Raw genomic sequence first — 25,703 nt, forward strand, 5'->3', positions numbered from 1 at the left:
ATGCTAGCCTCAATATTCTAAAGAGAAATTTTGTAATATACACATCAGAGAATATCAGGATATTGTTCAATACATAATAATTATTTTTTCATATTAAAAAATGGTAATTATACTACATGGATTGCATGCAGGAAATCGTTATATACTTGTTATCCACCACAAACAACATATATAACATAACACAATAAAAGTCTGTGATAGATTTTCACATCGAAACTTTGGGTTCAAGACATGAAGCTTAACTACTTTGCCATCAGAAACTACCCCCCCCCCCCTCACCAGCCTTTCCACCGGGCTTAATCGTTTACATTTCCTCGTATCAAGTATCTTTTCATACCAAAAAATGATCGTCGACCATGTTGTTCTTATCATTTCATTCTTCTTAGCTTCAGCCTAGGATGGACTACACCTCGATCATTCACAATTTCTCTCTTTCGTGTCAAACTTCATCGAAAGGGGTGTTATACATAATACAATATGACAATTTGAAGGCAACCAAAGATTTGCACTTCAAACGAAAATTTTAAAATTACATTTTTGCATTGATTTATCTAATCCATTTCTGAACCATCAATAAATCTGTCTTTAGCAGCGCATTCAACCGAGGGATACAATCCACATTATAAATAGGACTGAGATGGTCACGAGAAGAGTGCACGCCTCCTGAAAAATGAAAATTATAAGTATTTTAAGAGCTCATTATCTGAGGTCATCATTGGATTAATTGTCAACATTCATATTATTTTACTCGACATTAGAGTTTCATTGAAGCAAATTTTAAAATTTGAACAATTATATAATGCAATATCCTCTAAATATGCTCAAGGCGCTGTTTCGACGGTTTCAAGCCTACACCATCACTGAACTTGATGTTGATGTGAAGGAAATCATTTGACACTTGAGCACATTGAGAGAATGTATATCAAGAGGGCTCGACAATGCGCTGACCAAAGCGGGACACGGACCAGGGACCCATTGGCCAGAAGCAATTGTAATACAAGGAGATAGACCATAATGCAACACGAAAAATTGATCATGTAATGTGAGATTTTACATGTCCTAACTTACAACTTCCTCACTCTCAAGACAACTGTATAAATAATGTCACTTTTCCAAAGGGGCGCAAAGGAGTGGGAACCTGGAACAACATTTCCTACAAACTCTGATCCGTTCCAGGCACGGGTGCTTTTCAATGCATTATTATAATAAATTGGAGTGCATCTGTTTATGCCACCCAAAGAAATTATGCTAAAAGCGCTTTACAGCGGTCCCAAGCCAACAGTAATACTCAACATATTATAAAACTAACATATTTTAAAACAATGAGGAGCCATCACAATATTTTTATAGAGATAACCGGTTAGAAAATATGAATAAATATTCTTTTCCAGGGATTTAGCTTGAAGTCACCCATTGCGCGACTCGAACCAGAGACCTACAGATCTAACCATTAGGCGAGTGTCAAATCACAAGACCATAAAGCTGCACAGATGTTGTTTTCCATCCTTTAGATTTGATTGGCACTGGTACTTTTCGTCACATCGAAAAGTACTAGCTACCAATTTACTGCTGGATAGACAGAGTGGTCAGAACAAAGGCTCTATGAAACACGTCAAGACCATATTGGGCCCCTTTGTCTGCGAAGCGATATACCTATTTACTAAACTACTGGCACTTGACACCCATACCTCGACGACAAGAGGAAACAACATTATAATAGCATCTCCAAGTATGTAGAGTTATATCAACATTTATATGATTACAATCTTTGAAAGAAAATAATATAGAGCGCTATTCTACTGAATTATTTTATTATTTCTATTTTCTTATCATATTTGATACTCACCACACATGCTGCAGAACCTGAAAGGACAAAAAGAGATAAAACGTTATATTTTGTAAAGTATTTATAAAATAGATAAAGATAATTGATGGTTCCTCGTGATCTCTTGTTGCTATGCCTGTCAAGATATTGGCATGTATGCCTTTTTAACTATTATCTAAGAGTATGAGCCCTTAGTCCTTCGAACAATATAAAGTGCTTACACTTTAGAAAATCACTTCAGTTATCAAATATTTTATTAAAACTAGTCGAATAATCTTTTAAGTTGATTTATTTTTGACTCGAAAATTTAAAATAAAGTATATTATAGATAGTATGCGTTTGGCTAAGGACCTCACAACATTGCCACCCGGAAGTATAACGGACCAACACACAAACCTTTGTGTAACCATGATCGTTTATTGTCTGATTAATACAGTTTAGTGAGAAGTACTCATAAACGCATAGGCAAAAAAAAACAATAACAAAGACCTGAGTGGCGTCAACTTCGAACTATCTATAACCCTGAAATCAACCGCTGAACGTGCACCGAAGACGCATACCACCTAAAGTGCTTACCTATAGGCGACAACAGTCATGACGCATAGTAACTTAGTAACTGGCTCTAAACTATCGGAACAATGGCGGACGCCCTTATGACATATTTCTCCGACGAGCATAAAAGTGTATCCAGAGGAGAAAAACATTATAAACCTGATCATGTTTTGACTTTTAAACATTTTGATCACAAGACATATGAAAAGTTCTAGCCAGCATGAAGAATAGAAAGTGCCGATTTTCTTTGTTTAGAACCATGATTGCCGCCGTTGCTGGGCGACGTGACATCAGACTATTGAATCCAATTACCCTGATAAACAGCCCACAGAGCCTGTGCATCACTCACAATTTTAACACAGATGATTGAATAAAATATATCGTGTGGCCAGGTTTGCGATAACATATTTCCTTTATCAGTGTGTGAAAATATTGTGAGAAGTATTCACTAACTGGGTCCTGCCTATTTGTGTGTTTGACATGTACTAAGGGCATATCGGAACTTTTCATACAGGAAAAATTAATTAGTCAAAGCTGACAACACGGAGTAAATGGCGTGAAGGATTCTGATTGGCAAACAATCAATTAACAATCTTTGTCACTATTTGCTTATCCTCGACGCAGTACTTTATCAGATAGTAGCATTATATTTTTTACTAATAAACTTCATTTTAATGCTCCTCTATTTTCTATCTTCATTTTATCATAATATCTAGTGTTTGTTCACACATTGAGTATCTGAATCAGAGAATTCACCGTAAAGCAGCTTATCGCATTCTCGAATAAATATTAGTTCATCAGTACTTCAATGAAGGCGAAATCGATTCCTAACCAAACAATAATAATGTTATTTTAAAGCAAAGAAAACAGACCTAGATAGTGTTGTCATATAAGAAGATAATGATTTCTTACCATCACCAGATCCATGGCTGCTTAAAGTTGCAGATCTCCGAGCTCTTATCGGTGAATTGTTTTCACAATCACCTGAAAATATGAGGTAATTTGTATAGTTGTTGTAGTAATGAAAAGACATAAGAGCAACGAGTAAATGAATCATATGTGATATCTTTATCAATCATAATCAATGTTATTATTATTATTATTGTTGTTATTATTTTGTTATTATTATTATTATCATCATTATCATCATCATCATCATCATCATCATTATCATTATCATCATCATCCTCATTATTATTATTATTATTATTATTATTATTATTATTATATTATTATTATTATTATTATTATTATTATTATTGATGATGATGATTATTATTATTATTATTATTATTATTATTATTATTATTTTATTATTATTATTGTTATTATTATTTTTTATTATATCATCATCATAACATCATCTATCATATCATCATCATCATCATCATCATCATCATCATCATCATCATCATCATCATTATCATCATTATTATTATTATTATTATTATTATTATTATTATTATTATATTATTATTATTATTATTATTATTATTATTATTTTTTATTATTATTATTTTTATTATTATTATTATTATTATTATTATTATTATTATTATTATTATTATTATTATTATTATTTAATCTTATCATTGTTATTATTAATCTTATTATTGTGATTATGATTATGATTATGCTTATTATTATTATTATTATTATTATTATTATTATTATTATTATTATTATTATTATTATTATTATTATTACTATTATTTTAATCATTATTATCATTAAGAGGGAATAAGAGAGAGAGAGAGAGAGAGAGAGACAGAGACAGAGAGAGAGAGGGGAGAGAGAGAGTTAGGGGGGAGAAAGAGAGAGAGAGAGAGTTAGAGAGACAGAGAGAAAGAGAGAGAGAGAGAGAGAGAGAGAGAGAGAGAGAGAGAGAGAGAGAGAGAGAGATCTTACCTGTCTTGGTTAGTGTGTAAGTTATGGCATTCCTTTTCTCAGTCTGTTTACCACTCCAGCCTTCACCACAAGCTCCATTTTGACTCATTATCGTCATGTGACTGGTGATTCTACCTTTAGATTCATAGGTCTATTGAAGAGTAAAGTAAAAAATAAAGAAAAAATGGCTACCTTTACGCGATCTAGACCCTTTGCTATTTTTTTTCTGACCGATAGTACATGAGCATTTATATAGTGCAATATCCACTAAACGTGCTTTACAGGGTCTCCCTGGCCAACAGCAACACTTAACATATAGATAGAACGAAGATGACGTCATTCATGTCTTTGTTATTGTTTTTTGCCATCCACATTAATGAGTACATCTCACTAAACTGTATTAACCAAACTATAAACTTTCAAGGTTACACATAGTTTTGTGTGTTGGTCCGTTATACCTCCGGATGGCAATGTTGTGAGCTTCTTCGGCAAGCGCATACTATCTATAGGACGACACACGACGCCTGTCAGGCGACATTACAATTTGTTCGACATTGGCAATGCTGTTAAAGGCCAGCTTCTAAATCCAATGCACACCGGAGTACGGTGAGAGAATGTAAGTAAAGAGCTTTTTCCAAGGACTCAACTATTCTCAGCTTATGGTAGGACCCGAACCATGGACCTTACGGTGTAAAAAGAGTGTCTGAACAATAACAGTCTTGTCTCTGTAAAAATAAATTATTATCAAAGCGGCTTACAAACGTCAGGTCACGTCCTAAATTTTGAATGTGACTGCTGCTTGGGCAACGTTCTGGACATTAGATATTGTCCTTTATAAATGCCTATTTTTCTTGTGTTTTTGTTTGGTATTTTTAACTAGTGGAGAACAGGCTAAATTTAAGGGTTTATAAAGGCTTGTTACGCTCATGTATTTATTTATTTATTTGAATAGTTATACCATAGAGGAAATGAAGAAAGTCCGTGTGAATCTTTTCGTCCGTCAACTATGGGTGTCTCTTTTTTACGAAACCCGACGCAACCTGACGAAACCCGACGAAACCTGACAAAGTTATGGGAAGTAGGTAGCAGTGGAGAGTGAACCTGGGACTCAGGGAAGTGTATACCATTGGGGAGTAAACCTGGGACTTGGTTTCGGCGGGTTTCGTAAAAAAAGCACTAATGACCCGGCTTCGGCGGGTTTCGTAAAAGAGCACTATTAGTGCTTTTTTACGAAACCCGCCGAAACCCAGTCCCAGGTTCACTCCCCAATGGTGTACACTTCCCTGAGTCCCAGGTTCACTCCTCACTGCTACCTATTTCCCATAACATTGTCAGGTTTCGGCGGGTTTCGTAAAAAAGACACACCGTCAACGATCAGACTGGGTCCAAAACGAAGTCTGTCGATACTCGCAAGTGAATCTGGCAACTCTCCGTCACTATAGATAGTATGCGCTTGGCTCAGAAGCTCATAACATTGCCATCCGGAAGTGTAACGGACCAACATACAAAACTGTGTGTATCCATGAACGTTTATAGTCGGGTTAATACAGTTCAGTGAGCATTACTCATATCGCGGATGGCAAAAAAAAAATAACAAATACCTGAGTGACGTCATCTTCGAACTATCTATAGATAGTATGCGCTTGGCTTAGAACTTCATAACATTGCCATCCGGAAGTATAACGGACCAACATACAAAACTGTGTGTATCCATGAACGTTTATAGTCGGGTTAATACAGTTCAATGAGCATTACTCATATCGCGGATGGCAAAAAACAATAACAAATACCTGAGTGACGTCATCTTCGAACTATCTATTGATATTATGCACTTGCCTTAGAAGTTCACAACATTGCCATCCGGAAGTAAAACTGGAGACCACACAAAACCGTGTGTAACCTTGAAGGTTTATAGTCTGGTTAATACAGTTTAGTGAGAAGTACTCATAAACGCGGATGGCAAAAAACAATAACAAAGACATGAGTGACGTCATCTTCGAACTATCTATAGATTGAGGATATTCAAACATGGAGTGGAGTGGGTTTTGACATGGCCAAATTACTAAGTTAAAAGACCTCTTACGCACAAGGACTTTTTATTTTATGGATTATTAAATTAAATACTATTGTGAAAATCAAGTCAGACCGAGACGAACCTTTTGAGCCATCAAATGATCAAATATCGGATCAGCATTAAAATGTAAAGGTCCACTCCAAAATAGGTTTTGTTTTTGTCTTGTTTTTTTTGTTTAAAGTTTTTTTTGGTGGGTCTTTTTTTTGCTCTTGTTTTTGTTTTGTTTTGTTTTTGTTTTTGTTTGTTTTTGTTTTGTTTTTTTGTTGTTTTTTTTTGGGGGGGGGGGTGGGTTTTTTAATGTTGTTGGTGTTTTTGTTTGTTTGTTTGTTGTTTTTTATTGGGGGGAGGGTTGTTTATTTTGTTTTCTTATTTGTTTGATATTTTATTGTTTTGTTTTGTTTGTTTGTTGTTTTGTTGGGGTTTTTTGGGGGGTGTTTCTTGGGGGGGGGGGGTTAATAGATTAATTTTTGAATCGTTATAACTCACCATACAGCCGAAGGGATTGGGACTCATCTTTTTATTCAAATTGAATGTGGTGACCTCCTTTCCTGTAGTCAAGCACAATACCTCGTCGTTACCTTTGGAAACAGTAAATTGATACATAATAGTTAAGATAAATTAAAATAATCTTTCAAATAGAGTTCCTTTATTTTTAACTTAAACCGACTTCAACGTCATAGATTCAATAAGAACCATTCGGAATACAAAGTTCTTTAGATGGATTTCATATTTTGCCTCAAACGTGCCAAACCAGTGGGGTTGTATTTTATTTAATTTGACCAAAATACTTAACATATATATCGATCAATGATAAGAACGAAAAATTGAGACTATTTTACATATGATAAATCGATAAAAGTAAAGGTTTTGGCCAAATTGGAGAAAAATTGTGTTTTGTTAACATGTGGAATATTTATTTTGGTAGACCTGTAGGCTAACAGTCAGAACACCCTTCTGCAGTTTTTAAATTTCCGTTTTGTAAATTTACTACATCATGTGACATTTGTCGGCAATACTTTTATTATGCATCACGCAAGAGTTACAAGAGCGGCCCTATAGATAGTATGCAGATGACGTCACTCAGGCCTTTGTTATTGTTTTTGCCATCCGCGTTTGTGAGTTGTTCTCACTAAACTGTATTAACCAGACTATAAAAGTTCATGGTTACACAGAGTTTGTGTGTTGGTCCGTTATACTTCCGGATGGCAATGTTGTGAACTCCTTGGCCAAGCGCATTCTATCTATAGATAGTATGCGCTTGACGAAGAAGTTCACACCATCTAGAAGTTTTACAGACCAACACACAAAACTATGTGTAACATTAAACGTTTATAACCTGGTTAATACAGTTTAGTGAGAAATACTCACTAACATGAGTGGCAAAACAAAATTTAAATAAACAATAGCAAAGGCCTGGGTGACGTCATCTTCGTTCTATCTATTTTTGTTTTTTGAAAATGTATTCACACATTCATTTTGATTTTTTACGTTTTCATTGATGTGTAACCGTGTGCACATATAGGGTAATAAGGCACCCAACATATATACAAATAGTCAAGGTCTCATTGGTAAAATGGAAATACGCTCAAACCAATGCAAAATTTAAATGCTCTCCATTATACAACAGTGATAAAAACAAGCTCATGATTGCGGTCGGTTATTAGACCTGCAAATAATATGTGCACGCAGGTCGAAATCGTAAAAGTACGACTGTCTCTACTCTACACTGTGTAATTCATTCGAATTTTGACATTTTGATTTGCCCTCATTGTATAAATTCTTGTTTTTTTCTACCATTACTTTCACTTGTGTTACATTTTTTCAGTCTGCTTTTACGTGTTATAAGGTTGACAGAAGGTACTCAATGACCGACTCAGAGAGCAACAAGAAATTATTACATCTGGAGAGCTATAGATACGTGAATCAATTGTATAGATAGAACAAAATTGACGTCACTCAGGTCATTGTTATTGTTTTTTGCCATCCGCGTTTATGAAAAAATGTATTAACCTGACTATAAACGATCATTGTTACACATAGTTTTGTGTGTTGGTCCGTTCATAATTCCGGATGGCAATGTTGTGAACTCCTTAGCCAAGCGCATACTATCTATAGATAGAGCGAAATTGACGCCACTCAGGTCTTTGTCATTGTTTTTAGCCAACCATTTTATGAGTAGTTCTCACGAAACTGTATTAATCAGACTATAACCGTTTAGGGTTACTCATTGTTTTGTGTGATGGTCCATTATTTCCGGCTGGCAATGTTGTGCCCTTTTTGGATAAACGCACAGCATCAATACGCTGAGTGTGTGTCGAATTCTACCTTTGTGTACCTTTAAATCATTATTCATGACAATAGATAGTATGCGCTTGTCTAATAAGCTCACAACATTGCCATCCGGAAGTATAACGGACCAACATACAAAACGATGTGTAACCATGAACTTTTATAGTCGGGATCATACTGTTTAGTGAGAATTACACATAAATGTGGATGGCAAAAAAAACAATAACAAAGGGCCGAGTGGCGTCATCTTCGATCTATCTATAGCGTTTTTTCGTGATACTTGAACTGAGATTAGAAACATTCTGTGACAATTCGACCTAAGGACTCACTTGTCAATCTTTTGTCATAGCAATATGTGTGGTCGAAAGCTATCACCTTTTGGGGTCTACATAATGTCATTTGTGCTCCAATTGGACATTCGTAAGTTGACGAGAAGTGATCCTTGTATTCCACGAAGAAATGACCTCGTAAAAGCTCAGGACAGTTTGTAGCGGCTTTCTTTTCTTTTCCTGTTCGAGAAAATAAAAAATGAAGAAACGAGATTAAGAACAGGAAATATTTGGTTTAAAATACACATGATCTCTTACAAAGCCAAAATGGCACTATTAATACTACGATAATTTTTCGCGTTCTTGCTAGAGCATCGATTGGCGTAGGTATTTTATGATGGACACACAGTAACCACATTGGGTGATTATGAGGCTGACAATCAATGTTACTGGATTAATATTATAATCCCATGTAAGTCAGAAAAATGCAAAGTGGTCTGGCAACTTTCAAAGTTCTCTGCCTAAAATGCAAATAATAATAGCAATACTTTTTTTTAAATCTCAGAGTCATGGATAAATTTTTTGATTAAAATGAAAATTTTATTTGTCTCCAAACTAGCAGCCCTTTTAAATTCTCTAATCAATAAAAGTCAGGGGATGGATTAATCAAAATTAAGTTTGAAGCATAAAACAGCTCATTAAGTCCATTTTAAATTATTTGGAGGGGTAGATAAGTAAGAGAACAACAATTATTTGGATTTAGAAGTTTGTATCAGGCGTTGGCGGATAGAAGGAATGTTGTTAAATGTTGTCTATTACATTCAAATTTTTCTTTATTCCAATACCATGGTAACACCAATAGTTTAACAGAGCGAAACAAATACAATATATAAAAACTGCTTTTTAAATTGTAATTTATAGTTTGTAGTTATCAATTAGTACATGTATCAAGGCACTCAATTAGTTTCAAATTATCAACGGGAGAGAAAAATGATCAGTTTGTTGACAAAAGGTTCAAAAATTCAATATAGCTTTTTTTTCTTTTTTATTTGATTGATTAAAAACAAATCGCGAGGTATTTTCATATCAGTTCGAAGTGGATAACAAAACTATTGCTCAATCCATCATCGGATTAAAGTGTTGGTTGTGTATCGCTGGGTTGCTCATTTAAGATGATGCTCGGGGCTCTCACAATGGATAGTCCATTTGTGTGAAACTTAACCAAATGTCATTTCTCGAACAAAACTTGTCTATTGGACGATCTTCGAGAGGAAATTTGTTTACAGTTTTTCATTCACACTTGAGTCGAGTCAAGTAATGAGTATAATATAGAAGCCAATAAATCACAGGTGTAACCCAGTACCCGAATAAGAAAGGTATGAGGATCCTTTGAGTCACTGGTCATGGTTAAATCGCTTGACATTACAATATTCTAGTCATCGTCACCATACGTTCAACGGTGTCATGTCCATTTGCAATGTATATCAATTTGAGAGAATTAATATCCTGCCGTACTATGACAAAACGACTTTTCACGCTTTTATTAGGCAACTTTTAGTTCATTTCTTCATTGATTAAAATGACACAAACATAAAGTCTTAACACGAGGCTTCAAACTCGTGTTTACAATTTTTTGACAAGTTGGGGATAATTTTAACATGAAGTAAGTGTTTTCTGGTCAAAATTTGAAACGGTATTTAGCCAGTGTTTGCCAATATCGGTTATAACATAGATTGGGAGGAAAAGTCATGACGTCACACTGTCTACTTTTCTGGTCCTAAAATCCTTGAAAGTGTTATGTAGCTAGTCCTTTGGAGGACTAATAGATAGGTTACATAATGAATCAAAAAGTGGCATAACTCTTTTAGTACTAGGATGTATTGGCAGATTATTGGGATTACGGGACGTTACAGAGTTAGGATGGACGATCTTTATTGAAAACCAGCATATATTTAGACTAGAAATAAGATGCCATCTGAAACCAGAGATCAATTGCACAATATATGTATCCAGTCCTCCGCAGGACTAGTTTCACACTTCTAAGGATATTGGAATCAGTATATTGACACCACACCATTGTTCTCTATATTTTGGACAGTTTCAGGCTATGATTCTACGATCTACCACACTCACAAACCTTTTCTGATAAGATCCCCACGAATAATTTTACCAGGTTGTCCATTACACACAATACTAGGGAGATTTTTGACATCTCTTGACCCATGATTTGGAAGGGAAACAACTGGCTCGTTATTATAGAGACTGTTCCGCTCTGGAAAAATATGAATCGGGCATAAATAGGCAATGTTGCCATGATCCGTTTCAAAATACATGCACAAATATTTCTCCTGGCTGTAAAAAAAACTGGTAATCTTTACATAAATAATGTACGACACTGAATATAACAGCTTTAAAAAAGAACAAGATACTACCTAATCTATCTGGATTTAATGTGAAGTGGCACCGTTTCAACTGTTTTTATTATTCCCTGAAAAAAATGTTTTCAATTTAAAACGTTCGTTCAGTGTTTAGTATTTTATTCAGTTTTGCAGTCTTTGATCTCAATGAACCTATCGAATCTTGAATTTATATCATTGAGCTCTTCCAATAGGTAGACAGACCCTAATTTCATTTTTAGAGACGTTACAATAAAATATAAATAATATTATTGGTAATATTATAACAGAACATGATTTGAGAAAATTTCAAGGGAGTTGTTCTATCTAAAATTGCAAAGAGCATTCTCATTCCGCCAGCCTAAATTTTTCACTTTAAAAAAAAAAAAACACCAAGCAATTATATTTACTTGCCACAAATTCATGCTATAAGAGGTCAGCTTATTTGTGAGTTCAAAAACATGCTCAAGTTAACATTGCCGTGTTTTATTTTAAGGGTCATAAATCAGCAAATAAAGAATTCATTTTCTTTTGATAGAAAGAAAATTTCTTGGAATTATATAGAAAACTGAGGTCTCTTTCCCGATAGATAGAAAATTTCTTGAAATCATATAGAAAACTGAGGTCTCTTTCCTGATAGATAGAAAATTTCTTGAAATCATATAGAAAACTGAGGTCTCTTTCCTCAACAGTTGTGTGTTATATTTCAACTCAATCGGCGATTATGAAGCATCGAGTAATCACCAATGTGCTTCTTTAAAAACATACCTTTTTTACCTTTTTAGTTGGGTAAACTGACATCTTTTTCTTTTTTTCTACTTTTAAAAATTCATTTAAAATATTGCAATATCATTATTTTCTAAATCTTAGGTACCTGTAGTCTTTTAGCAATGGAATATGTTCAATATAAATTCCAATATTAGGTAGTATAGTTAATATTAAATCATAATCATCATCGTCATTATAATCATTATCATAATTATCATCATCATCATCATCATCATCATCATCATCATCATCATCATCATCATCATTATCATCATAATCTTTATTGTTATTATTCATAATAGGAAAACTAAAATCCGTAAAAAATCGGCTGATAGAAAATATACACCTAAATAAAAGGTATTATTATTTATGACATTACCCGTTTTGATTGATACACGATATTTGTATCGATGTAGCCTTTCAAATTTCATGCAAGTGTAGAATACGTTCCCTCCTTTCGATGCATGTTTAGGACGCTCTCTGGTTGTGAAGATACAAACAATTCTTAACAACAAAATCCATGTAAGTTATAGATAATTCATAAAGTGACTCAGCCGAGTAACAACTCACAAATTCCTTTTCTAGTAGTCCTTCAAAGCAATTAGGCTCATGGAGCCGGAGGGTGAATCGGACAATAGCAATTGCTCGCCACCCTTTGGATAGGACGCTAGTCTATCGTGAAGTACTTTCCACCAGATCTAACAGACCCAGAAACCTATCACTGCTGGTTGGACAGGTGGGGGGGGGGGTGAGAAAAAAATCTCGACTGCACCTGGGATCAATCTTGGTTCCTTTGCGTGTGAAGCGAGTACTCTACCAACTAAGCTATTGGGACCCCCTTCTAATATTAACTTTCTTTAATTTTGGCCAATCGTCTCAAAATGGTATTGTGTCGGATTAACCCGAAGCTTAAGGTGAAAATTGAATTTTAAAATTTAAACTAAATTTTTGAAAACATAAAAATATGACTCTGTCGTTTCCTTGTCTGTGCAAATCCTTTGATTTAAGGGTTTTACAGAGCAAACGACAATTTAAAGTTATAATCAGCTCTAGTCATCCCAATGGGTTCCATTATTCATTATTTCCATCTTTTATGAAGTGACCAGTCTATTTATAACAACATCTGATATTAATTTGACCCGGTTAATAGATTTCAACAATAAAGCAATGAAGTAACTTGAATTTAGTTTAAAACGTTGGAGAAATGTTATCATTATCTGCTGTTACTTTGAAGCTGTGGCATTTATATAGCGCAATATCCACTACACATGCTCAAATTGCTTTACAAGGGATCCCTGGCCAACAGGAGCACTTAAGACGTAGGAGGAGACATGATGCTTATAAGGCGATATTACAAATTTATCATCAACAGAGACAACGCTGTTAACGACTAGGTACTAATTTTACACCTGAGCAAGGTGAGAGAATGTGAGTTGAAAGCCTTTTTCAAACCATACAACTCTCAGAGCGGGACTCGAACTCTGGACCTTGAGGCTCGAAGGCGAGTGTCAAATCACAACATCACATAGCCGTACAAAAAAGGTTTATAAATGCACTGCATCCATTTGTATAAAATCATTACCATGTTCACAATGTTAGAATCTATAATTGATATCACATAATAGAAGATTATGATAAGGAGAGGAATCTTATAGAGAGCAGGGCAGAGGAGGCGGCCAAGGAGTCCTAATCCTATGACGAGGTTTCAAAAGTCAAGTCAGTCGATAATATTATTGTCTAAACATGGTTTCTGATTTCAATTTTTACCATCCGTTTACATCTTCAAAACTTTATTTTTTTAAAAGTTTGAACAACAAACTTATCTGTCGCGATTATTCAAAAAAAAGATAACCTCCGCTACCATTACGCTGAGTTTCATTTTATATCTCGATTTTAATCCAACAGAGAGGCATGAATGAATCAGTGCGATTAAATGAAACAATAGGCATCAGAGTAAAACTGTTTGCAAGTGACGTGGAACTTGCAATTTGAATACAAGTGACATGGGTGAGGGTGTTGGTCATTTTATTGGACAGAAATGAAATAAAAACCATGCATCTACTTGACAAAGATTTTAATACGCCTTTTTTCATTGAGCTAATTACAACAATCAAGTTATAAATGTGAATTATATAGATATAGAGACATTTCTCAAATTCATCATGCTCACTGCCCTCAACAATCATTTATTCTCCCTGGCTGCTTTTTGAAACTACGTTTTAATCATATTAAGTGAAAGGTGACTGTCAGGCGTCCTGTATTTACTATCACTTTTGTTTTAAAAAGTGTCACTGCCATTAGACATGTAACCGTAACACTTTAAGTAAGGGTGATGTTTGTTGCCTTAACAGTAAGACAAAAATGACATAATGTGGGTAATATTTTTGATGTGTTTATTGTGTGTGTATGTGTTTGTGTATGTTGAAAGCATTATTAGTAAGCATAATAAGCATAGACATTTTTGTACACTGATTTCCATTAGACTACTTTCACTTACCTCACAATGATAAAACCATCAGAACGCCGTTTGGAATAGCACTCCAGCACTCTTGATCCGCCGCGACTCCCAATTATAGCGCCATGCAACTGGTCCTTACTCAAAGAGACAAGGCCCCACATTGTTGACCACCAGTCGCCCTTCATGCCTCTTGGAAATGAACAGCTTTCTTTTCTGTGTTTTTTCTTCTGGCGACCACGACGACGTCCGCCTCTTTTACCCTTTGGTTTAACAGATGGAGTTGTGTTTACCTGTTGATGTTTATCTGTCTTTAGTATTATGATATTGGTGTTAGGATGTGTTGTATCATTTCAGTATCTGAGAGTGAGATATTTGAATCTTTTTCAGTGAATGGTGCGAATTTGTGGATGTTGTGTGTAGTGTTGTAGGTATTCTGATTTGGCCTTGGTGAATGTGATGTTATTGTGATGGTGTACTTGTATTTAGAAGTAGGTTGTTTTGAACAGTGGATACCTTGTAGTCTAAGGTTTCTTTAGTAACGTTATTGTCGAGATGGATGGTTCGTTTCGGTGATGAACTACCTTTGTCATGTTATGAAGACTTGTAGTCGGCAATTTCTAAATTGGGATTGATTTGCTAGATTGTGTGTATGTGTGTTAGGACTTGGAATCGTGAATGATTTCATGAAGTTGATTTGATGACTAGATTCTGGAGTCGTGTGTTCCACCGAATTTTGTAGTATGTGATGGTTCAGATACTTGGAGATGAAGTTCAAGGACTGTGTGGTATATGATGTTTGAATGTCTCTTGTGTCGTATGTTACCAGACGACGTTTCATGTGATGGTTGAGATACCCTGGAGTCGAATGTTTATAGATGTTGTCATATGTGATTCTGGGATACCTCTTGTGTCGATTGTTCAACAGATGGTGTGGTATGGATGATTGAGATACCTCTGGTGTCGAATGTTTTACTATCGGTGTTGAATTTGATAGCTGAGATGCTGTGGTGTTGAATTCGGAACAGATTTTTGTCGTATGTAATGGTTCAGATACTTCTGGTGTTGAATGCTCAGCAGATTTTGTCGTATGTGATGATTGGTATTCCTGTGGAGTCGAATGTTTAATGACGGTGATGTATGTGATGACTGAGAATTTACTGGAGTCGTGTTTCAGCCGATTGTGTGGTATGCGATGGTTCAGATACTTCTAGAGTCGAGATTTTTACAGATCCTGTTGTATGTGTTGGCTGCGATATTTTTGAATTGATTGTTCAAAAGACGGTGTTGTATGTAATTCCTGGGCTTCCTTTGAAGTAGACTGTTTAGCGGATGGTGTCGTATGTATTTCCTGAGATACTCTGGGGTTGAATGTTCAACAGATGGTGTTTGATGTAATGTCTGAGGTTTCTCTGACGTTGATTGCTCAGTGGACGGTGTTCGTGGGTGAAGGTTGGCTCACTTGGACTCGAATGTTCAACTGAAGTGTTGTATAGACGGCTGAGATTTCCCGTGGGTCGAATTTGCTACAGATTTTGTCGTATGTTGTATGGTTGGGATACTCTGGAGTCGAATGTTTCACTGAAGGTGTTGGATTGTGATGACTGAGATATTTTCTGGAGTCGTGTGTTCCACAATTGTGTAGTATGTGATGGTTCAGATACTTCTGAGATGAAAGTTCAAGCGATTGTGGGTATATGATGTTTGAGATGTCCTCTTGTGTCGAATGTAACCAGACGCGTTTCATGTGATGGTTGAGATACCCTGGAGTCGAATGTTTACTAGATGTTGTCATATGTGATGTTGGGATACCTCTTGGTCGATTGTTCAACAGATGTGTGGTATGGGATGATTGAGATACCTCTGGTTCGATGTTTTACTGTCGTGTGTTGAATTTGATAGCTGAGATGCATTGGGTGTTGATTCGGAAAGATTTTGTCGTATGTAATGGTTCAGATACTTCTGGTGTTTGAATGCTCAGCAGATTCTTGTCGTATGTGATGATTGGTATTCCTGTGGAGTCGAATGTTTAACTGACGGTGATGTATGTGATGACTGAGATATTACTGAGTCGTGTGTTCAGCCGATTGTGTGGTATGCGATGTTCAGATACTTCTAGAGTCGAGATTTTTACAGATCCTGTTGTATGTGTTGGCTGCGATATTTCTTGAGTTGATTGTTCAAAAGACGGTGTTGTATGTAATTCCTGGGCTTCCTTTGAAGTAGACTGTTTAGCGGATGGTGTCGTATGTATTTCCTGAGATACCTCTGGGGTTGAATGTTCAACAGATGGTGTTGTATGTAATGTCTGAGGTTTCTCTGACGTTGATTGCTCAGTGGACGGTGTCGTGGGTGAAGGTTGGCTCACCTCTGGACTCGAATGTTCAACTGAAGCTGTTGTATAGACGGCTGAGATACACGTGGGTCGAATTTGCTACAGATTTTGTCGTATGTGATGGTTGGGATACCTCTGGAGTCGAAGTTTCACTGAAGGTTTGATTGTGATGACTGAGATATTTCTGGAGTCGTGTGTTCCACCAATTGTGTAGTATGTGATGGTTCAGATACTTCTGGAGATGAAAGTTCAAGCGATTGTGTGGTATATGATGTTTGAGATGTCTCTTGTGTCGTATGTATACCAGACGACGTTTCATGTGATGGTTGAGATACCCCTGGAGTCGAATGTTTACTAGATGTTGTCATATGTGATTCTGGGGATACCTCTTGTGTCGATTGTTCAACAGATGGTGTGGTATGGGATGATTGAGATACCTCTGGTGTCGAATGTTTTACTGTCGGTGTTGAATTTGATAGCTGAGATGCATTGGGTGTTGAATTCGGAACAGATTTTGTCGTATGTAATGGTTCAGATACTTCTGGTGTTGAATGCTCAGCAGATTTTGTCGTATGTGATGATTGGTATTCCTGTGGAGTCGAATGTTTAACTGACGGTGATGTATGTGATGACTGAGATATTACTGGAGTCGTGTGTTCAGCCGATTGTGTGGTATGCGATGGTTCAGATACTTCTAGAGTCGAGATTTTTACAGATCCTGTTGTATGTGTTGGCTGCGATATTCCTTGAGTTGATTGTTCAAAAGACGGTGTTGTATGTAATTCCTGGGCTTCCTTTGAAGTAGACTGTTTAGCGGATGGTGTCGTATATTTTTCCTGAGATACCTCTGGGGTTGAATGTTCAACAGATGGTGTGTATGTAATGTCTGAGGTTTCTCTGACGTTGATTGCTCAGTGGACGGTGTCGTGGGTGAAGGTTGGCTCACCTCTGGACTCGAATGTTCAACTGAAGCTGTTGTATATGACGGCTGAGATACACGTGGGGTCGAATTTGCTACAGATTTGTCGTATGTGATGGTTGGGATACCTCTGAGTCGAATGTTTCACTGAAGGTTTGATTGTGATGACTGAGATATTTTGGAGTCGTGTGTTCCACAATTGTGTAGATTTGATGGTTCAGATACTTCTGGAGATGAAAGTTTCAAGCGATTGTGTGGTATATGATGTTTGAGATGTCTCTTTGTTCGTATGTATACCAGACGACGTTTCATTGATGGTTTAGATACCCCTGGAGTCGAATGTTTACTAGATGTTGTCATATGTGATTCTGGGGATACCTCTTGCGTCGATTGTTCAACAGATGGTGTGGTATGGGATGATTGAGATACCTCTGGTGTCGAATGTTTTGCTGTCGGTGTTGAATTTGATAGCTGAGATGCATTGGGTGTTGAATTCGAACAGATTTTGTCGTATGTAATGGTTCAGATACTTCTGGTGTTGAATGCTCAGCAGATTTTAGTCGTATGTGATTGAATGGTTATTCCTGTGGAGTCGAATGTTTAACTGACGGTGATGTATGTGATGACTGAGATATTACTGGAGTCGTGTGTTCAGCCGATTGTGTGGTATGCGATGGTTCAGATACTTCTAGAGTCGAGATTTTTACAGATCCTGTTGTATGTGTTGGCTGCGATATTTCTTGAGTTGATTGGCTCACCTCTGGACTCGAATGTTTAACTGAAGCTGTTGTATATGACGGCTGAGATACACGTGGGGTCGAATTTGCTACAGATTTTGTCGTATGTGATGGTTGGGATACCTCTGGAGTCGAATGTTTCACTGAAGGTATTGATTGTGATGACTGAGATATTTCTGGAGTCGTGTGTTCCACCAATTGTGTAGTATGTGATGGTTCAGATACTTCTGGAGATGAAAGTTCAAGCGATTGTGTGGTATATGATGTTTGAGATGTCTCTTGTGTCGTATGTATACCAGACGACGTTTCATGTGATGGTTGAGATACCCCTGGAGTCGAATGTTTACTAGATGTTGTCATATGTGATTCTGGGGATACCTCTTGTGTCGATTGTTCAACAGATGGTGTGGTATGGGATGATTGAGATACCTCTGGTGTCGAATGTTTTACTGTCGGTGTTGAATTTGATAGCTGAGATGCATTGGGTGTTGAATTCGGAACAGATTTTGTCGTATGTAATGGTTCAGATACTTCTGGTGTTGAATGCTCAGCAGATTTTGTCGTATGTGATGATTGGTATTCCTGTGGAGTCGAATGTTTAACTGACTGTGATGTATGTGATGACTGAGATATTACTGGAGTCGTGTGTTCAGCCGATTGTGTGGTATGCGGTGGTTCAGATATTCTAGAGTCGAGATTTTTACAGATCCTGTTGTATGTGTTGGCTGCGATATTTCTTGAGTTGATTGTTCAAAAGACGGTGTTGTATGTAATTCCTGGGCTTCCTTTGAAGTAGACTGTTTAGCGGATGGTGTCGTATGATTTTCCTGAGATACCTCTGGGGTTGAATGTTCAACAGATGGTGTTGTATGTAATGTCTGAGGTTTCTCTGACGTTGATTGCTCAGTGGACGGTGTCGTGGGTGAAGGTTGGCTCACCTCTGGACTCGAATGTTCAACTGAAGCTGTTGTATATGACGGCTGTGATACACGTGGGGTCGAATTTGCTACAGATTTTGTCGTATGTGATGGTTGGGATACCTCTGGAGTCGAATGTTTCACTGAAGGTATTGATTGTGATGACTGAGATATTTCTGGAGTCGTGTGTTCCACCAATTGTGTAGTATGTGATGGTTCAGATACTTCTGGAGATGAAAGTTCAAGCGATTGTGTGGTATATGATGTTTGAGATGTCCTTGTGTCGTATGTATACCAGACGACGTTTCTGTGATGGTTGAGATACCCTGGAGTCGAATGTTTACTAGATGTTGTCTATGTGATTCTGGGGATACTCTTGGTCGATTGTTCAACAGATGGTTGGTATGGATGATTGAGATACCTCTGGTGTCGAATGTTTGGTTAATGTGTAGATGCTTGGTGTTGATACAGATTTCATGTATGGTTAGATACCTGGGTTGAATGTACAATTTGTCTATGTGATTGGTACCTTGGGTCGAATGTTTAATGCGGTGTTGATTGATACTGAGTATTGGTGTTGTTCACGATTTGGTATGATGGTTCAGATATCTAGAGTCGAGATTTTTACAGATCCTGTTGTATGTGTTGGCTGCGATATTTCTTGAGTTGATTGTTCAAAAGACGTGTTGTATGTAATTCTGGCTTCCTTTGAAGTAGACTGTTTAGCGGATGTGTCGTATTTCCTGGATACTTGGGTTGAATGTTCACAATGTGTTGTATGTATGTCTGAGGTTTCTCTGACGTTGATTGCTCAGTGACGGTGTCGGGTGAAGGTTGGCTCCCTCGGGACTCGAATGTTCAACTGAAGCTGTTGTATATGACGCTGGATACACGTGGGGTCGAATTTGCTACAGATTTTTCGTATGTGATGGTTGGGATACCTCTGGAGTCGAATGTTTCACTGAAGGTGTTGATTGTGATGACTGAGATATTTCTGGAGTCGTGTGTTCCACAATTGTGTAGTATGTGATGGTTAGATACTTCTGGAGATGAAAGTTCAAGCGATTGTGTGGTATATGATGTTTGAGATGTCTCTTGTGTCGTATGTATACCAGACGACGTTTCATGTGATGGTTGAGATACCCCTGGAGTCGAATGTTTACTAGATGTTGTCATATGTGATTCTGGGGATACCTCTTGTGTCGATTGTTCAACAGATGGTGTGGTATGGGATGATTGAGATACCTCTGGTGTCGAATGTTTTACTGTCGGTGTTGAATTTGATAGCTCAGATGCATTGGGTGTTGAATTCGGAACAGATTTTGTCGTATGTAATGGTTCAGATACTTCTGGTGTTGAATGCTCAGCAGATTTTGTCGTATGTGATGATTGGCATTCCTGTGGAGTCGAATGTTTAACTGACGGTGATGTATGTGATGACTGAGATATTACTGGAGTCGTGTGTTCAGCCGATTGTGTGGTATGCGATGGTTCAGATACCTCTAGAGTCGAGATTTTTACAGATCCTGTTGTATGTGTTGGCTGGGATATTTCTTGAGTTGATTGTTCAAAAGACGGTGTTGTATGTAATTCCTGGGCTTCCTTTGAAGTAGACTGTTTAGCGGATGGTGTCGTATGTATTTCCTGAGATACCTCTGGGGTTGAATGTTCAACAGATGGTGTTGTATGTAATGTCAGAGGTTTCTCTGACGTTGATTGCTCAGTGGACGGTGTCGTGGGTGAAGGTTGGCTCACCTCTGGACTCGAATGTTCAACTGAAGCTGTTGTATATGACGGCTGAGATACACGTGGGGTCGAATTTGCTACAGATTTTGTCGTATGTGATGGTTGGGATACCTCTGGAGTCGAATGTTTCACTGAAGGTGTTGATTGTGATGACTGAGATATTTCTGGAGTCGTGTGTTCCACCAATTGTGTAGTATGTGATGGTTCAGATACTTCTGGAGATGAAAGTTCAAGCAATTGTGTGGTATATGATGTTTGAGATGTCTCTTGTGTCGTATTTATACCAGACGACGTTTCATGTGATTGTTGAGATAACCCTGGAGTCGAATGTTTACTAGATGTTGTCATATGTGATTCTGGGGATACCTCTTGTGTCGATTGTTCAACAGATGGTGTGGTATGGGATGATTGAGATACCTCTGGTGTCGAATGTTTTACTGTCGGTGTTGAATTTGATAGCTGAGGTGCATTGGGTGTTGAATTCGGAACAGATTTTGTCGTATGTAATGGTTCAGATACTTCTGGTGTTGAATGCTCAGCAGATTTTGTCGTATGTGATGATTGGTATTCCTGTGGAGTCGAATGTTTAACTGACGGTGATGTATGTGATGACTGAGATATTACTGGAGTCGTGTGTCAGCCGATTGTGTGGTATGCGATGGTTCAGATACTTCTAGAGTCGAGATTTTTACAGATCCTGTTGTATGTGTTGGCTGGATATTTCTTGAGTTGATTGTTCAAAAGACGGTGTTGTATGTAATTCCTGGGCTTCCTTTGAAGTAGACTGTTTAGCGGATGGTGTCGTATGTATTTCCTGAGATACCCTGGGGTTGAATGTTCAACAGAGGTGTGTTGTATGCTGAGGTTTCTCTGACGTTGATTGCTCAGTGGACGGTGTCGTGGGTGAAGGTTGGCTCACCTCTGGACTCGAATGTTCAACTGAAGCTGTTGTATATGACGGCTGAGATACACGTGGGGTCAAATTTGCTACAGATTTTTTCGTATGTGATGGTTGGGATACCTCTGGAGTCGAATGTTTCACTGAAGGTGTTGATTGTGATGACTGAGATATTCTGGAGTCGTGTGTTCACCAAATTGTTTAGTATGTGATGGTTCAGATACTTCTGGAGATGAAAGTTCAAGCGATTGTGTGGTATATGATGTTTGAGATGTCTCTTGTGTCGTATGTATACCAGACGACGTTTCATGTGATGGTTGAGATACCCCTGGAGTCGAATGTTTACTAGATGTTGTCATATGTGATTCTGGGGATACCTCTTGCGTCGATTGTTCAACAGATGGTGTGGTATTGGATGATTGAGATACCTCTGGTGTCGAATGTTTTACTGTCGGTGTTGAATTTGATAGCTGAGATGCATTGGGTGTTGAATTCGGAACAGATTTTGTCGTATGTAATGGTTCAGATACTTCTGGTGTTGAATGCTCAGCAGATTTTGTCGTATGTGATGATTGGTATTCCTGTGGAGTCGAATGTTTAACTGACGGTGTTGTATGTGTTGGCTGGGATATTTTCGGTGTCGAATGTCCAACAAATGCGTTAGGAGTCGATTGTTTAATTGATTGTGTTGCATGTGATGGCTGGAATGTTTCGAGACTCGAATTTTTAATTTCTTGTGTAGTCTTTTCTTGTTTCTGGGTTTTGTTACAGACTTCTTCTGTTACTCTTAAAATGTGTATTGATGAGTCTGTTTCTGAAACTATAGTTTCATTTTTTGTAACTTTTTCACAATCAGTTATGTCTGGGTCCAACTTTCGAGAATGGCTTTGTCTGTTTCCATCGACTTTTTCGTTGTTGTTAGTTTTAGAATTTAGAGTTGAACTGACCGGATTATCCTCAGTTTCAGAAACAGCGCTTACACTGGAATGATTGCTGTCTGAGAATAAATCGAATACATCAAATGCAATGATTATGCATTAGATAAGAACATTCATATTTACATTTTCACGTATGCAAAAATTAACAAAGGGTCATTGAATCTCCAAAGAGATCACATGGAACCCAAAATCATTCGTAAAACGCCTTGCATGCTGAAACGTTAGAAATTGATCTGTTTTTTACTTATTTTAGCTCTTATGCACATTTTCACTTCTGGATTTTTATACCAATCTTATTGCAACGTTTGTTTCTGATTTTTTGACGCTTATTTCTGATTTTTATTAAAGTATCAGAGTAATTTTTGTGAATTTTAGGCAAAATTTTATAACAGAGTTATTTAATTATTTCACTTAAAGTGTTCACTGTGCTCTAACATCAATGTTCAGTATCATGAATCTAGATAATGAAATACACATCACCATACGGTGATGACATGTCTTATGACAAACAACGATTGTCCTCAATACCTTTTACATATTGAAAGTGATAGCTGTTGTCTGTTGTTATGATTATGAAAGTGAACACAGAGACTGCGTCGGAACAAAATAACCGAAACGCCGATTGAGTAGAGGAAGGATACGAAAAAGAGGACCATCTCAACAAAGTCTGCCCGCAGGCCCATCCCACCCATGAGTGAAACGTTTTTAAAGATGTGTCAATAAATGCCCGGTTCTGCCGCAATAAAACTTTAGATATTAAATATTTTATGATTGAAGAGAGATCAGTCGATGTTCTTTAGTCCGTACCAAGTGCGCACGAATATCGCAAATTCCTCCAAAGTTACGAAATGTGGTGACGTGTTTTGTTTTGTTTTTTGTTTGTTTTTTTTGTTTGTTTGTTTGTTTTTGTTTTATTTGTTTTTGTTTTGTTTTTGTTTTTGTTTTGTTTTGTTTTTTGTTTTTTGTTTGTTTTTTGTTGTTATTTTTTTTGGGGGGGGGGGGTTGCATGCGACTTATATTTTAAGTGACTTTACTAATTTTCAATACCGATAATGATCGATCAAACAGTTTTCTCACAGCGCCGAATTCCTTTGATCTTTTCATCGTTTGCAGTAAAATATGGCTCAAACTACAAAATGTTTACAGTAATGGTTTGTTTATTCTCTTTCCCGTGCAAAAAATAATCATACAAAGTTGCATTTAATGGCATAGTTTACCAAATATTTTTGGGTTGTTTCAAATAATGTAATGAGAAAGTGCATTTATATTGTACTTCACAGCATTGAAAACAGGCTCATATCTTCTCCCTGGTGGACAACGCACATAATAATATGATATATTGCGAGTAAGAAGCCAGCAAAGTGACCCCACTCTGTTTGAGCCCTAATGAATGCGCTTTTCAACATTCTGGTCCAAGGCTGTGGAATTCTCTAACACATAACGTACGTTCATCATCGTCTTCACTAGAAGAATTCAAGCGGCGATTGAAAACATTGTTTATTCAGACAGGCTTTCTTTTAATCATCATCATTATCATCATCATCATCATCATCATCATCATCATCATCATCATCATCATCATCATCATTATATTATATTATTACTATTATTATTTTTATTATTATATTATATTATTATTTATTATATATTATTATTATTATTATATTATTATTATTATTATTATTATTATTATTATTATTATTATTATTATTATTATTATTATTATTATCATCATTATTATTATTATTATTATTATTATTATTATTATTATATATTATTATTATTATTATTATTATTATGCTTATTATTATTTTTATTATTATTATTATTATTATTATTATTATTATTATTATTATTATTATGTCATTCAATACATATCGCCTGTCGACATTCTTTTTTAAGAGCATTCTAAAGTGTCCATTGTTTTTTCTATATCCCTGAGTCAAGTAGCACAATACGTGTTGTGTGCCCTTTTGATGCCAAAATCGCTTGACTTTGTTTCAGGTTGAGACATCGTAGAGAACGGCAAGGGCTGCCTACGAAGCCTCCCCATTTTCACTCTTTCGTTAGTAAGTTGAGACATCCTGGTGTTGAGCCACTGGTGCCTTTGTCATTTGATTAACCAGAATTTTAGCTTGTAATCAAATTAGTGAGAAAAGTGACAATGGTTCAACTTCAAAAATATTAAATAATTCAAGTTTTAAAAAAGTTATTTCAAAATACATAATGGTTTTCAAATATAGACTTCCAAAGTTAAGAATCTTAAAACCTCAACCATTAAATTGGTTCTATTTTGATTTTAAATGGATACCATTGTGGTATACGCGATGGCAGCCGCTTCTAATGGCGTCGCACTACTATGTTATGAGGATCTCTCCTGGCCCCAAATTCGTCGGCGCTTTCGTGTACGATCCCAAACCTGCCCGGAAGTTTCCTCACAGCACAACACTCAACTAGATGCTTTTCGTTTTCGGGCTCTTGTCCACAACGCGTAAAACATAATTGAGCTTTTATATAGCGCAATATCCACTAAAAGCGCTCAAAGCGCTTTACAAGGTGTCCCTGGCCAACCGCAACATTTAACATTTAGGACGGGACATGACGCCTGTTAGGCGATGTAATAATTTTTTTCGGACAGAGACAACGCTGTTAACGACTAGGTACTCATTTTACACCTGAGTACGGTGAGAGAATGTGA

General features: G+C 36.7%; 3 protein-coding genes across 5 annotated transcripts in view; all 3 read right to left on the reverse strand.

Moving 5' to 3' along the window:
* LOC144972687 (uncharacterized) overlaps positions 1-25,703 on the reverse strand; it is a 31,407-nt gene continuing 5,704 nt past the window's right edge. For 2 of the 3 annotated variants that reach the window (XM_078914212.1, XM_078914213.1), the window contains 8 exons: positions 12,440-12,540; positions 11,034-11,168; positions 8,957-9,136; positions 6,825-6,916; positions 4,286-4,415; positions 3,290-3,361; positions 1,847-1,863; positions 1-663 (listed from right to left, as the gene is read on the reverse strand). In XM_078914212.1, coding sequence (XP_078770338.1) covers positions 598-663; positions 1,847-1,863; positions 3,290-3,361; positions 4,286-4,415; positions 6,825-6,916; positions 8,957-9,136; positions 11,034-11,168; positions 12,440-12,491 — 744 coding nt within the window. In that variant the 5' untranslated portion in view covers positions 12,492-12,540 and the 3' untranslated portion in view covers positions 1-597. Of the gene's footprint in view, positions 664-1,846; positions 1,864-3,289; positions 3,362-4,285; positions 4,416-6,824; positions 6,917-8,956; positions 9,137-11,033; positions 11,169-12,439; positions 12,541-14,557; positions 17,018-25,703 lie in introns of those variants that run through there. The other variant, XM_078914211.1, reaches the window with a different exon arrangement.
* Positions 17,000-18,251, reverse strand: LOC144973911 (uncharacterized). Its single transcript, XM_078916799.1, has 2 exons — positions 18,148-18,251; positions 17,000-17,747 (listed from the first exon to the last, which is right to left on the reverse strand). The coding sequence occupies exons 1-2, from the start codon at positions 18,249-18,251 to the stop codon at positions 17,000-17,002; spliced, it is 852 nt and encodes a 283-aa protein (XP_078772925.1).
* LOC144973912 (uncharacterized) lies at positions 18,348-21,802 on the reverse strand (the record flags this gene model as incomplete). Its single annotated transcript, XM_078916800.1, has 3 exons — positions 18,348-19,088; positions 19,211-19,749; positions 20,365-21,802. Coding segments are annotated over 3 exons (2,718 nt in total), but the record flags the coding sequence as incomplete, so codon positions are not given.

This window comes from Berghia stephanieae, chromosome 5 (assembly GCF_034508935.2).
Source record: "Berghia stephanieae isolate SIO BIC M18660-M18661 chromosome 5, UCSD_Bste_1.3, whole genome shotgun sequence".
NCBI classification, from domain to species: Eukaryota; Metazoa; Mollusca; class Gastropoda; order Nudibranchia; family Aeolidiidae; genus Berghia; species Berghia stephanieae.